Genomic DNA, 15736 nt, shown 5'->3' on the forward strand with positions numbered 1-15736 from the left:
TATGAATGATTGCATTAATATACTATACATTAATTACAATTGTGAGTAGTGTGTATTCTCTAATGAGCATAATTTATAATATGGGCACTTTTCGGTCCTCGGCTAACTTGGAGGCAAACACAGCTGATTTATTTAAACCATATACATCTATTGCAGAAACATGCACATATTCCCAGCTCTGCATCTGACCACAAATTATAGCTCATCTGCAGATGTGGAACATAGTGTATTCAACTCAATACATACATACATACATGGAAGAAGCAAACTATGTTACTTTTGCATGTGCTTCTTCAAACATAAATTCCTTTGTTATTGTGAACAACTAAGCATCAGGACCATGATTTTGATAGTTTTTCTATTTTGTTACAGGAAATCAGATCATATTAAGAGGGATTATTTTTTCCATGGAAAACAAGTGATTTTTTGTTTATTTCAGGTTTTATCAGTATAAAGTAGCATTTAGGGAAGAATATACAGCCTAATATTCCAATACATGAAGCTAATATAGCAAACACCTCTACAATTACAGTGTGTTTCCCCTTACTGCTCAGATAAGCTGGGATGGCACAGACCCAAACACTGCAGAACACCAGCATGCTGAATGTGATGTATTTGGCTTCATTATAAATGTCAGGTAATGTCCTCACCATGAAAGCTAAAACAAAGCTCACAGCTGCCAAGAATCCCATGTAACCCAACATGAAATAAAAGGCCAACACAGAACCCTCATTACATTGAATGATGATAGTCCCAGGAGTAGTGATCATGTTAAACTCTTGAAATGGGGGAGAAACTGACAACCAAATGACACCATTCAGGACCTGGACAGATGAGCAGATCATCAGTAAAAAATTTGGTAGTTTGACTCCCATCCATTTTCTCCAGTAGCTTCCGGGTCTTGTGGCCTTAAAAGCAATGCAAACTGTAATAGTCTTGGCCAGGACAGAAGACACAACAATAGTAAATATGATTCCAAAGCAGATTTGGCGCAGCATGCAGGTTATATGCTTTGGACGTCCCAAGAACAGAAATACACAAAGCAAACCCAACTTTAGAGATACAAGTAGAATGAAGCTGAGGTACTGATTATTCGCTCTGACAATTTGGCTGTTTCGAGAGATAATAAATATTGCAATTATGAAAACAATTATAGCAGAAAATAATATGGCTGTGACAGAAAAAACTGAGGTTATAGTGTCCATTTCATAAGAAAGAAAGTCTTGAGCTTTGGCAATGCATTGCTTTTTTGCATCATTTGGCCATTCAGTGTCGCTGCATTTCACACAATGTTCATTGTCTATGGAATAAAAATGAAACAAGTAAAATATTTAATCAGTAATGGTGCCTTCTTCCTTAGTACCTTATTGTCTTTTTATGCTCACAAGTTATTGCTCTATCCTTTCATCATTCCCTTTCTCTTTAACATTTTGTTGATCTTTTACTTTCAATCTTTTATTACCTACCTTTGTCTACATTTTAGTTAAAAAAAACAGTTTAAATCCTGCTTTGTTCATTTCTGAATAATGCTCATGCCTTTTCTTATATGTAGATATTGGTATTACCAATACAATTGTCTTTATGGGGATGTGGCATATTAAATTTCAACAGTCATTTGGTTGAGATGAGAATGTTGACATGGTTCTAATGCAAGCATCGATCAAGTTGACATATCATAATGTTGACAGCAACCAAGTCAACATTTGGTGTGTCAACATGGATAACATGTTGACATTTCTGAAATGCTGGCAATATATTTTTGTGTAAATCTTAACAGGACCATAAAGCTAACTTTAAACCTAAACCGAATAGTAAATCTAACCACTAACCTTAATCCTGACCCTAAGCTTATATATAGATGTAACCTTAGCTAATGGAAATGCCAAAATTATGACAATCTAAACAATTCCTATTTCAACATTCTATGTATGACATTCTGCAGGTATTGATGTTAATGATGTTGACATTTTAAACTTATTCACATTACCAATGATGACATTGTTGTGTCAACATGGTAAATTGAGTCATTATGATCAAGGACATAGTAAATATATACCACCCAATGGAGTAGAAACATTTCTTTTTGAAGGTAAGTTTTTGTACGTATATGAAATTAAACATAAGATATAAGCAACCAATTAGTATTTCTTGCAGTCTACTTTAGATTTAGTAAATTTTAAAAAATCAGTGTGAGGAACTAACACTTGTTAACCCGCTCAGTATCACGATCGGTAGAACCGATGTGGTGTGGAGACCGAGGAAACTAGCAGCCGGGATAGAGTTCTGCCATATGGGTGCAGTAAATATCATGTGGTATCCAGCCCACAGAGTGTACTAAATTGGTACATGTCCATCATCTTGTGTTTGGAGATGTGGATATTTATGTCTGTAATAAAAAGATTCATGCACGATATAGCGCCCCCTTCTTTCTTCTCTTTCTACACTATATATATATATATATATATATATATATATATAGTCCAATGGCAGGAAGCACTCCTCAATAGATAGAATGAAATAGTATAATGCAGGTGCCCTCCTAGTCAACCATCAATGATCTGGTAATCTTGTATATAAGATTTCTTCTCATCCACAGTTAATTAACTTCTGCACCCAACATACTGCTGCTTGGATGTTATTTGCATAGCCTTTTAAATCTGCTAGGTAATTAACTACTGCACCTAACATACTGATTAAACAGTATGTCATATTATTTTTAAATCTGTATCAAGGCTGGAAATTACTCTGTATCTGTGTTGGTATATTGTCCTCTCACCATTTGTTTATTTTACTGCTGACCCTTTGTTATTAGTGGAGGGTGTTAGGGGTGGGGGTTGAATCAGCGTGTACACCTGGTTTGAGTCATACTTATTTGTCACTATTAGGCTGCCATAGCCAGGGCTGCTACAACATCAGTGCCTAGGTTTGAAGTGCATAGTTTAAAGTGTCAATAGAACATTTACTTTAAAGCTGGAGTTATTCAGGAGTTAAACAGGAGAACAGAAGGCGAATTTAACAGATCACCAATTCCTGGTATTAAGTACTGCTTTTATCTACCACCACACTTCCGCCATGCCTATGGATTGTGCCTGCACATGGATCTCCAATGCTGCCCGCATCCCTCCTGATCTCCCCATGCAATCTGCTTATCCACTCCAACTATACCTTACCAATCCACGCAGCAAGATTACCTCTCAAATGATCCTTGGCTGTGGCCCCCAAATCATGAGGCTTTGTGCAAGTTTGCTGTACTCATTGTTTTTTTTTCCTCTTAAGTTTAGACTAACCTTTCCATAAATGTTAGATTACTGTGACCCTTGTATCCAGCCCATCTGTGCCACCCATGTTTGTCTGCCCCCTCCTCTTTAGAAAGTAAGCTATCACAAGCAGAGCCCTCTTCCCTCATGTGCTTATCCTTTACTTAATTATACTCTAATTTATAACAGCATCCAACCCTTGGTTACAGACACCATGCTGCTTATCTAAGTGTTATGCAGCAATGCATAAATCATGTATCTGTCCTGTATTGTTTGTACGAGGGGTGAGCGGGTTCGGTTTTACTCGGATTTACTCGGATCTTTAAACGACATTTTATTGGCTATCGCCTATCATGTGTTTTGGATAGCCAATATAATAAATCCGAATTTGCGGTAAAGTGGCGATAAGAACCGAGTAAATCCGAGTAAAACCGAGCCTGCACATCCCTAGTTTGTACTGTTAATTTCTGTTTTCTTGTGTGCTATTTGTCTATGTACTGTGTAAGGCACTGCAGAACCCTTTTGGCACCATATAAATAAAGGATAATAATAAATATAAGCAAATGGATGGCAGTACTCAGGGGCAGAAGTATGGGAGACAATGTAGGCACCTGCTGCCGGGTGCCAGCACTGAAGGGGCACCTCCTCCATCACCCACAATATATGCACCCAATTTAGGGCTGTGAATATGGGGGATAGGGGGGCACTAAATTACAACTTGCCTCTGGGCATCTGGGATGAACTTACGCCACTGGCGGCACTCGGTGCAGAAATAAAAACACTTGCAGCAGTGTTTAGAGAAAACAACATTTCAATGCTTGTTGCCCCCTTACAAAAAATGCTATGAGCATTGAAAATGTGGTTTCTCTAAACACTGCTTCAAGTGTCTTTATTTCTGCACCGAGTGCCACCATCCATTTGCTTATATATATATATATATATATATATATATATACATACATACAGATGGTGGTGTATAAGGATACACCAATCAGTACTACTGCATGTAAAGACACAGAAAATGAGCATCTCGGTCCTGGCACACAAGGGAATGAGTTTATAGTGACATTTGCCTAAACTCACAGATGAGCCACTGCCAAAAGACAAAGCTGTTTGTGCTCTTGTGTGCAGCTCAGAATCAACCCCATAATGACCTGATCTATGCTAATGATAACTGTCAGGCTATGGATGAAGCTGTAGATAATACGGTTGACATGTCTTGATTTAATGGCCTTGCAGGACATCTGCTTCTACTTACTGGGCCCTCCAATATTTAAGGACTATAAATACACTTGCTTTGTCTTTTGTCCTCCATTCTGAAATTGAAGATAAAAATGGTTGCTACCTAATAATGACTGGTCTATTACAGAATAAATTGGTTAAAATAGTAGCACAGAGTCCCATTAGACTCTGGAGAGCAGCACCACACATGGTTAAACCATCTCAGAATCCACCTCCACCTTGTGCTTTATTATTTAAAAAAAATATCTACACTATGTCTTCCTAACTTCTTTGTGAAGTTTGTAGCGTAAACTGGAAATAAACAAGAATTGTATTGCAACTTTTCAATTCATAGCAATTAATTACGGAACATGTTTTTAGTAAGATTTTGGCACTGATTTACAAAATCTATTAATTTCATCCACCAAAATTTTTAGACAAAGTTGTAAAATGAAGTTGAATCCTCACTATAGTCTATTGGTTAAAACATTTCATAACCTTTAAAATAAAAAGTAAAATGTTGTTTTATGTTGATGCATAAATTAGGTTTGCTGTAAAAAATTATTACTCTTTAATTCATTAGCAAATCAAATTTGTAAAATATTTAACTTATACATTTACCAGTCTTATTAGATATTTCCCCTTCTGAACACGGCACACAGTCATAGCAGCACGCATGGTATCCTTCCATTGCAGCTTTTCTGTATCCACTGAGACACTTTTCTGAACATTGACCTTGTGGCATCTATTAAAAAAAACATTTAAGTCTATGGAATAATCCTGTAACTAAGCCTTCCATTATATCACCTTATTTTAAAAATTGAACAATTTTGGTATAGTAAAAACATAAATTATTTGGAATTATTTGCTGGCATGGTGAATATTCATTTTTATGGAAAATGTATTTAGCTGATTATTGATACAAAACACAAAACATAGATAACAATTTTCATAACTATATTCTTTGAAACTTAAATACTTCAAACCAAAGCCAGGCAGAAAAATCATCTATGAAATGTAATATAGGCAGCTATGCTGGACAGTGGAAAAATTGATGTTTTTAACTTTATTCATATTTGAGATAAGAAATTTATTATCAAGGAACATGAGGTTCATGTAGAGTTCTTTGCTTTAGAATAAGGGAGAGGGGATCAGGTAGATCCTTTTGCACAAATTCTATCCTGTTATTTTAAATGTGAATACCCCATATTATGAATGTCTTCATAAATAATAATTATTATTTGTTACTATGGGAGTGCTGCCTATGACAACTTATAATGTGAGTTACAAACAAAAAAGAAAAAAGACATCTCTGAGTGGCACACAAAATGGTTAAAATATAACTTTTATTAGTTTTGTTTTACATTTTTGGTAGTAGCAGCAACACAATATTGATAACAATTATACATAGAGTGATTGGAATAATTGCGAATAAAGAAAGAAATGTGATTGAACACAAGAACAAATTTCCCACTATGTATTTCTTACTGGGCCTGATTCAGAGAGAGACGCAATGCCGATATTTATGCAGAGTGAGTAACTGTTTGCCATTTCCACTGTAAAATATATTAATTTAGAACTTTTTCCCACATTAATACCCCCATACCCACAGCCCAGGGATGTGGGGTAGAGCCCCGGGCTTTATCCTAAGCCAGGGGATTTGGGAGAGGGCCATTTCATATGTAGCAGCCACCTTTGGCTAAAACTAGTTCAGTGGGATTCAGGCAGTTAAGCCAGGCTGCTGACTTTTTCTAATGTTTTTCCTTTCCCTGCTGCCTACTCCTTTTCCTTTGATGCTAAAGGGGTAAATTTACTATGATGCGAGTGTGATCGAGGTTTTTTTTTAAAAACTCAACTTGCATTGCAGAAACTAAGGTGATTTGAGGCTCCAGAAACTCACAAATTTACTAAGATATGAGTTTAGCTGAGAGTGAGTTTTCCTTTGTTGAAGCTGGTCGAGATTTCTTCCCCTGAGTAGTAAGTTCATACATGATACACCCGAGATTGCAGTGTTTTTTCTCTGCAAAATTCTCCCGAACAAGCAGCATGCACATATCAGTGAGATATGTGAAAGCTGCTTGTGTGGTTTACCTGTTAAAAAATGGTTAAATGTTGAAAAATGTTGTAAGTTCCCCCCCCAAAAGACATAACAAGCCCCCGGACTGCTCAGCCAGTATTGGTTCCTAAAATTACACTGAAAAATATGTGTAGGGTTCCCAAGTAATTTAAAAACCAGCACCTGGCTGCAGGTCCAGTCCTGATTTGAAATATAGGGGAAACAAATGCATAGGGATCACCCTATACTTAAGGGACCACCCTATACTTGTGGAACTACAAGTGCCAGCAGGTGGCCAGAACCCATACCCCCACTGTAAAATAAATAGTTAAAAAAAGACAGTGACCTTTGCAAACATAGTCTAATTGGTAAGAATTTGCACATACTACTGTGATATCACCATGTTGTTATAAAATGCTTCCACATGTGCATTAGTGGGATTTGTATTGGTTGGAGTGTGTAAGGTGTTTGGAGAGGAGAGTTTTGCAAAGAGATTGTAATCGATTGTCCTTGGTTGTTTGTATAAGTAGGCTTGTCTTCTTTTGCAGTCTTGTTAGATTTTAGAGTCTAATTTTTTGTCCTGTCATTGCTACTTTTTGTTTTGTAATTATTTGTGAGAATTTGTGCTTTGTGTGTGTGTCAAGTGTGTGTGAGGTGGTTTGGAGTTTTTTTGTATTATTTATAAGTGTTCAGTGTTTTTTGTTGTTATGGAGGAGAATAGTGGTAGCAGGAGGGCTGTGAAAGTGGAGTCTGACATAGAGGAGGTTTCTGTACAGCAGCCTTTGATGAAGTCAGATTTTGAAGAGGATGAAGCTGGCTCAGTGATCAGGGGCAAGAGTTGCCACTATGTGTGGTTTAGCATTGAGGAAAATGTAGCTCTTGTCAGAATAGTTATGAGGCATTATGATCATATGTTCGGCTGCTACTCCTCAATGACAAGTGATCACAAATATACATTATGCAGCAGAAGATTTTGTAGAAAGCTCAGTGCTCAGAGATGCTGAAATACACTGTAAAAATTCAGGACTGTAACTAGGGGTGTGTGAGTGGTGCACCTGGCTAGCAGGGTGCCTGTAATGGCACTCTGCTGCCAGAATCTATGCAGCAGTGCCACCTGGAGCATCCTTAGGATACTTCAGATGGTCACAATGCTGCCTTCACAGTGGCCTGGAGCATCCTGAGGATGCTCCGGGCATTGCTTTAATCACCAGCTCCTGGCAACGAGTGCAGGCTATGCCCCCTCTGCATCATGCCATACACAGGGGGCATGGCCTGCACTGGGTGCAGGGAGTGGTAGCCACGGCTCTAATGGAAGTCTGGCAAAAGTGAATCAGAAATATCAAGCAGCGGGTCACGCACCAGAGGCAGACTGCTGTTGGCTCCACCTTCCAGCAGGACTGGTTGGAATATGAAGAGCCACTGCACTCTATCATCACTCCAGAAATGGTCCAGGCTCTGCCACAAATACCCCACTTAAATAGATTGAGTAAGATTTTAATGATTACCTGTGTCATATTATTTGTGTTTACTGTGACATTTTATTCAATGAAATTTGATCCCTATCACCATAGACCTTTGCAAACAATGGGCCTGATTCAGCACAGATTGCAATTGCAACTGTTTAAGCCGATCAACCAATTGTTATCCACTGTGCATGCATATAAGGTGGAGGGCATGTGCGCTGCGATCGCACTGCAATTACGCATGCAGAGTGAAGTTCATTGCAGAATGAGTGACAGGCAATCAGCATTTGGGGGGTGGTGATGGGGGAGTGGTCGGAAAAATGCATGTGTGTCTATCTTTTTGAATGTTGTTGCAAGGATGTGAATAAATTAGCCACTGCAAGGACATACACAGCTTGTATTGCATGCTCATTGCATGCAACAAGGCTTACAGTTTCTGCAGCAGCAGGTCAGAGCTCTTGTAAATGTGCATGGCAGTCCAATGTGCATTAATACCAATGTTTATGCAGAAGTGCAGGGGAAGACTAATGTGAGAAAGCAGAAGTGGGTGTCTTTATGCTGGCTGAGCTGTTGCAGGTATTAGCATATCTTTGCTGCTCCACTGTGTGCAATTTCGCAGTTGCTATCGAATTTGCAATCTGTGCTGAATCGTGCCCAATGTCCATTGTGTTGTGCATATCTGGATATATGAATTATTGATGTCAGCAAAAATACATGTCAATCCAACCATTGTCTTTTTGTTTAACATGAACTTTAGTAGTGAAAAAACAGGCAGGTTTACTTTTTTGCCAATAATAAATACATTACAAATCTTTTTACATGTGCAAAAAGCAAAACATTAGGCCAATTATAAATATAATATTTTGCATGCTCTATGTTTTGGACAATGTATAATGAATTCCTTTTGTTGATTGGTACAATTGTCCTTGCACATGTTAGCATTATTTTAAAAATAAAACAACTTTTTTTTCCCTCAGTGCATTTTATAATATCACATTGCAGGTAAAATTGTTAGTGGGAAGAAAAAAGCAGGCCACCCACGCTTTACATGGGATGATGAGCAGCCAGGGTAAAAAAAAAATCAGGATTGTGCTTGGTAAATGACAAATACACATTGTTGTTAATGGACCGTCTGCTGGAAACCCAGCACTGGTATTACAATTGCTTCCGATTACTCCTGATTGCCGGAAAAACAAATGCAATGAAATTCCAACAGGACTGGGGATGCCAATGCTAGGATCCCAGCAGATGGCATCCCGATCATAAGGAGACCAAGGAAAGGTAAGTATCAGCTGCATGGGTGAGGGTTCAGTTTAGGCACCCTGGGGGGACATAGAATAAGACTGCTGGAGGGGGGAGGTTATGGATAGGATCTAGTTAGGGGGAGTTAGTTTCTGGTACCAATGGGGGGAGGTTAGGATTAGGCACTTAGGGGGGAAGGTTAGGTTTAGGCACTATGGGTGAGGGTTAGGTTTAGGTACTTACTGGGAGGGTTAGGGTGCGGGGTAGGAAGGGTTAGAATTAGGGCACTAAAAAGGTGGGATAGAAGATAAATAAGGCAAGGGAACATTACTTTGCATCCTCTGTTGGGAACTGAATCATTGGAATGCCGCTGTGAGTGTACTGTTCTACTTAACATAATGGGAAAAAGATTAGGAATACTTTCTATGTGAAAAATGTGGTAATACAATGACACCTACTTGAAGGAGTGTATGGCCCAGATAATGTTACATACATCATCTTAAAGTGATGTACTTAATGTTTACACAAATTAGCATGCCAACCAAGCAAAAATACCTAATGCTAATTGTCACAGACTTGCCAGCCGATCCTCCAGATATGCCAATCTGAGACTCGCCAGCCGTGAATTATACCGGGTACCTGAGCATGCGTGGTTAAATAAACTGACTCACTGCCACCAGCAAAATAAATTTGTAATGCCAAAGCAGAAGGTGAGCTTTTGCTCTCTCCTATGTACACCCTTATCAATACTTAGAAAAATAGGTAACATGAGCCTTATGAGGCATTGGGTCATAAAAACACAGTTCCAGAACTAGAATTAATGTTTTAATTCAAGAATATCTTCAAAGCTTAGTTACAAAAGGTTCTAAAAATATAAAAAGGTTAAAAAGCTGCACACAATTACTTACAAGTTCTGAAATAAAATAACAGGAAAGAAACTAACCAAACAGTTAACTTAAATGGTTCTGGACGAGGTAGTCCCAATGATGAACTCCAGAACATCTGTACATTATGATAGCTTCTCAGAAATGAACGCTGAACCACCAGTGTGTTACATTGTTATGTCTTTTTTCCAGCATCCCTCTCACCCCCCTCGCTGGGGTGATTTTAACCCCTGTCAGCTCAGAGAGTATTGTCCAGCTGGCTGAAGCTACAGTGTTTCTCGATCAGGTGAGCAGGGCTTAGGTAACTGCTCACTCCCTAGCTGTTTGAAGCTCAGAGGTTAGGAGATAGATTTAACACATTGCTGGTCAGTCTGAATCATTGGCCTGTAAGCATGACCCCTATGGGGTTATAACCAGACCTCCGTTTTCGATCTCTGACCCTACAAATAATTCAGATCTCTTACAGACTGGCTTTCAAGGATCTGGGCAGCTGTCAGGTAATTTTGCTGGACATCTGTCTTATGTCCTATATACAAGTTGACATATTTATGGCTGAAGCAGGAAAAAGAGACCTTCTTTACAACCTGTTGCCCACTTTCAAATGGGACTAGTTCAGGGGAGTTTTGTCACCTATCCACATACATAGGACATTACATGTAAAGTTACAAGGGAATGTTATAGGTTTCTATTAATGCAATATCATGTGTAGTTATTATCTTAAAAAACACAAGATTATGATTAGAGCAGCAAAGCAATAATGTGCTTGTGGTTGCACATACTGTATAAGAACCTTGAAATCAGGTGTAACACAGAAATCTACTAATAGCCTCTGCACTAATTAAAAGGAGAAGGTGTTTATGGAAATAATCACATGCTAATTAAAAAAATATTAACAAAACAGATTTATTATCTTGAACATTTGATTGACTAGTCAAAAATTAATGAAAAAAACTTTTTCACATAAATTGTCTATAAACAAATAATACAAATAAAAACAGTTATTACATAATCTATTGTAAAATATCTAAAAATCAGCTTATTCAGGTTTTTAAAGGAGGTGTATCTCAAATATTCTAAAAAATCCAATATGGAAGATATATTTGCTATGTCCACACCTACTGTATGCCAAAACAATAGTAAATGTAACAATGTCCCACTTACTCCAGGTGCTTAAATCACCCCATAGACTGTACTCTCAGTCGTTTAATTGAATTTCTGTTTATGGAACTCTACAAATGTTAATATGTCTCCACTTTAGGAGACCTGCATTTTCCCCTGTGTGTTGATTCGGGGAAAGGGAAAAGGAGGGAAGAAAATCTCCAGCCGTAGGTTTTGCACTATATATACCTGTCAGGCTCAATCTCTGTCCTGCTTCTGCAGTGTCTTGATCACAGCCTCAAACTCAATGCTGCTGTGTGTCCAACAACAACACAGCAAATGTCTGTCTCTCTGGAACTCCATAACAAAAACAGGTAGGTGTAACAGGGATATCCCATGGGGTCCAAACCACTGGTGCATGTTGCACCACAAATGGGGGCTTTATCAAAGAGTGATGCTTAGACACTGCATTTGCATACAACCATCCATGGAAGAACAAAGGCCTATGTAGGCTCTTACCTTCTGTTTCTTCTGTTCTCTTTCTTGGTAAGGGCCATTTCAGTCAGCTGTTGCAGACCACATAAAATAAGTGCCTGTGCACATGTAACTGAGTATCCTGTCTCAGCAATGCTTGTCAGCAGAAAGAAAGTGTTGCAGCTGAATTTTGGGGGATTTATAAGCATCCTGATTGAGTTTGGTGCTTATTAAAATGGTTTACACATGTCAACATTATTTTTAAATCAAGTGCTCTTATTTTGTGCATTGATTTGAGATTTGTTTGCAATTTATCATTGATTTTGAAAACACGAATATTAGTACATTTATGATTTTATTGGAACCAATGTTATTTTTACAATGTTTTTTTGAGAATGATTTTATTCAATTTGTTCTGCGAAATTGTGATTGACATGTGATATCCATGTGATTTGACTATTTGTTAATTCCTTATTTGCAAAATCGCACCCTTATCACTGAAAAATGCAAAATCAACCAAAAATAAGCCTTAGTTAATTTTCTGCTAGGACTGTACATTGCTGCTGACACTTCTATGAACTATATTGTGTCTGTTGTTATCTCTTGACTATCTATTGGGAGATTGCAGGCATAACTGTTGTACTACTTATAGTCTTCCAATGGTTACTTCCCTTTTGTGTCTCACCCCCTAATAACTATGGTCCCAACCTTGCAAAGTGTTTTTGACTTATAATAGATTGCACTGATCTTGTATACTGAAAATCTTACAAGGTAATGTTGTTAATATTTTTCCACCTCCTTTCCCCTTCATACTGTATATACATTGGAGAACAACACAACTCAGCCCTAGTCCATCTGCCAACTATTTTTTATGCGTGGAGTTATTTAATGTTTTTCTGCCATCTCCTAATGGATTTCCTCTCATCAAATCAAACTCTGGTAAAACTTACCAAATGATATTCTATCTAGCCAACAAAATCTAATATTATTATTTGACAAGAACACTATAACACTACCCCTCAGTCTCACCAAGGTGTCATACTTGAATAAGAAACTTAATTCCCCACGTTCAATCTATAAATAAATCTGCTACATACTTCTAAGAAACATTTACAAAATATGTAACTCACAAATAATAAATCACTATAATTCATATACTCTTACTACACTACATAGACTATTGCAATTCTCTTCTTACTGTGTTTATTTTTATCTCTACAGATTATTCTGAATGCAACAGCTTTTCTAACTTTTCTCTCAATGTAAATGAATTTAACAGAAATCTTTACTAATGTATCTATCAGATTCCTTAATAAAACTGCTTCAACAAGATTTCAAATATCTCCATAGTCCATGGGTTACCAAATTCAGTCATCAAGGCACCATAAAAGTCCAGGTTTTAAGGATATCCATGCCTATGCTGAATTATTTCCTTTGTAAACCAAATCTTTCCAAACTCTAACACCCTTATAGAAACAAGACTATAACAAGGCCTTACATAGCATTTATCATGTACAATAGGGAATGCAAGGGGGGTTCTGAGTACCCAAAAATCTGGAAATGGAAAATTTTGAGATGAATATCATGAGTTCTTATTAGAGCTGTTACACTGTGTACTACACTTTAACTCCTTTACCATTAATGATAATTTTTTGTACAGTATCAGGGTATAGCTATGGGTAGTACCTGTGGCACCTACATACACCAATTTATTTTTGGTTTGGTGGGAGAGGGAATTATTATTATGATTATCTTTTATTTATATGGTGCCACAATTGTCGTGCAGCAACAGTGCAGGACAAGGACATGATATATATACATTGCTGCAATAGTGATTAAAGCACTAACAGTAAGCAATAGCACAGAGTTGGCAGTCAAGTGTTAGGTACACTTATGGGGAGTAATGAGTAGAAGAAAATGTTAAGAGAAGCAAATGAGGGAAGAGATCCCTGCTTGTGAGAGATTACATTCTAACGGGGAGGGGCAGATAGACGTGACACAGAAGGGGAAGATAGGGAGGAAAGAGCATGACATGGATTAAGATGAATGCTGGAAGGCCGTGATGAAGTAGTGGGTTTTGAGAGCCCATTTGAAGATTTGTAGAGAAGTGGAGAGTCTGATAGGGAGAGGGAGAGCGTTCCAAAGGTAGAGAGCAGCAAAGCCAAAATCTTGGATGTGGGAGTGAGAGGAAGTAATCAGTTGGCAAGAGAGATGGCATGCATTTGTTGAGTGAAGTGGGCAGGCAGGAGTGTGAAGGGAGAGAAGGTCAGAAATGTATGTGAGAGAGGATTTTATGAGGGATTTTTAGGCGAGTGTAAGAATCTTGAATTGGCATCTCAAGGGAAAGTGGAGCCAGTGTAGGGCTTGAAGGAGAGGGGAAGCAGATGTAGAACATCTTCAGAGGAAGATGAGCAAAGCAGCAGCATTGAGAACCAATTGTAGTGGAGAGAGTTTAGAGACTGGGAGGCCAGCTAGGAGAAGGTTACATTAGTACAATCTGGAGATGACCAGCGAGCAGATGAGGGATTTAGTGGCATCCTGGGTGAGGAAGGGTCTAATCCTGGAAATATTTTTTAGGTGGAAAAGGCAGGAATGTGAGAGGTGCTGAATGTGTGGTTTAAAGGAGAGGGAGGAGTCTAGGATAACTCCAAGACAGCAAATTTTGGGGCTAGATGAGATAATTATGTAATCAATAGATAATGAAAGTAGACAATAGGGAATATGTATTCTGTGACCAGAATGAACCCCACAAAAGAAACATCATAACCAGGCTTAGGTATATCGACAAAGTGTTCCTGATATGAGAGGAAGAGGAAGACTCTTTCAAAGACTTTGTGAAGACCCTCAGTGACAATGATGTCAACTTGAAATTCACCTTTGATATCCCTATGGATCAGATATCATACTTTGACCTTCTCATATATAGAGGTAATGCAATTACAATTGAAAAATCCCTTTACAAAAAGGAAACAGCTACCAATAGTCTTACACTATTCTAGTTCACACTTTACCCTTAATCTGCATAACATTCTGAAGGTAGAATTCCTCTGGCTTAGAATAAATTTCTCTGATGAAGGAATATATGAGACTAAAAGTCAAGAATTTATCTGCAACCTTCAAGAATAAGGGTACATTGGATGATCAGTTAAAAAATCTAAAGCTCTCATAGATCATACTGATAGAGAGTCTTTAATCTTTAGACAAAAGGAACAACCTGTGGATAATAACACTACTATCAGATTTGTAGGTGATTTATGTGACTAGTGGAAGACCTAACAAAAGATTATGCAAACACATTGGCCCATCCTCTCACCTACACTGACCTGGTCAAACACCTGAAGGACAAAGTAGCTATGAGTTGGAGGAGGTCCCCTAATCTCAGAGACAAATTAGTTTGGAGTCACTACAGGAGAACCTTTCCCAAGAAGCCACACAAAATGGGCACATTTCCTTGTAGATCATGTAAAATTTGTAAGTATATACTAAATAAAAACTCAGTCACTGACAAATATGGCAATACCATTGACATCAGACAATTTCTGAACTGCTGTGCAATGAATGTGGTCTACTGTATTACCTGTAACTGTCAGATTATGTATGGAGGAATGACAACACAGATGCTTAAGCAAAGGGCATTGGAACATATTGGCTCCATTAGGAATGCTGCCGCTGACCTTCAGTAGAATAAACAACTTTCCACCATGGTGAGACATTTCCATTTTGAACATACAAACACTTACAAAGATTTAAAAATCTTTGACCTGGAGAGATTTAATCTTGGGATTCAAAGTGGCAACATCACCACCAAACTTTTAAAAAAGGAGAGCATGTGAACCTTCAAACTTGGAGCATATTTGGAGTTTTTCTTCCCACTTAACATTTATCTAGATTTTCACAAGATTTTTTATCTCCTGGTCCCTAGTACTCTTTTTACATTTACCTAGCTCTTCAATCTTTGTTCCCCAGCATCTCTACTACCATTTTTTACATTATATTTTATTGTATTTTACTTTATTATACGTTACCATATTCTCTAGCATA

The 15736-nt window shown here is 37.9% G+C and overlaps 1 protein-coding gene across 1 annotated transcript in view; it reads right to left on the bottom strand.

Moving 5' to 3' along the window:
* Window positions 1–386: 386 nt before the first annotated feature.
* The window catches only part of LOC148479276 (vomeronasal type-2 receptor 26-like), a 104785-nt gene continuing 89435 nt past the window's right edge, over window positions 387–15736 (bottom strand). The window contains exons 4-5 of the mRNA XM_088454692.1: window positions 5100–5223; window positions 387–1300 (exon numbers count right to left, since the gene is read on the bottom strand). Of these exons, the coding sequence (XP_088310818.1) occupies window positions 387–1300; window positions 5100–5223 (1038 nt within the window). The remainder of the gene's footprint in view (window positions 1301–5099; window positions 5224–15736) is intronic.

This window comes from Taudactylus pleione, unplaced genomic scaffold (assembly GCF_031769625.1).
Source record: "Taudactylus pleione unplaced genomic scaffold, aTauple2 ptg000627l, whole genome shotgun sequence".
Classification (NCBI taxonomy): domain Eukaryota; kingdom Metazoa; phylum Chordata; class Amphibia; order Anura; family Myobatrachidae; genus Taudactylus; species Taudactylus pleione.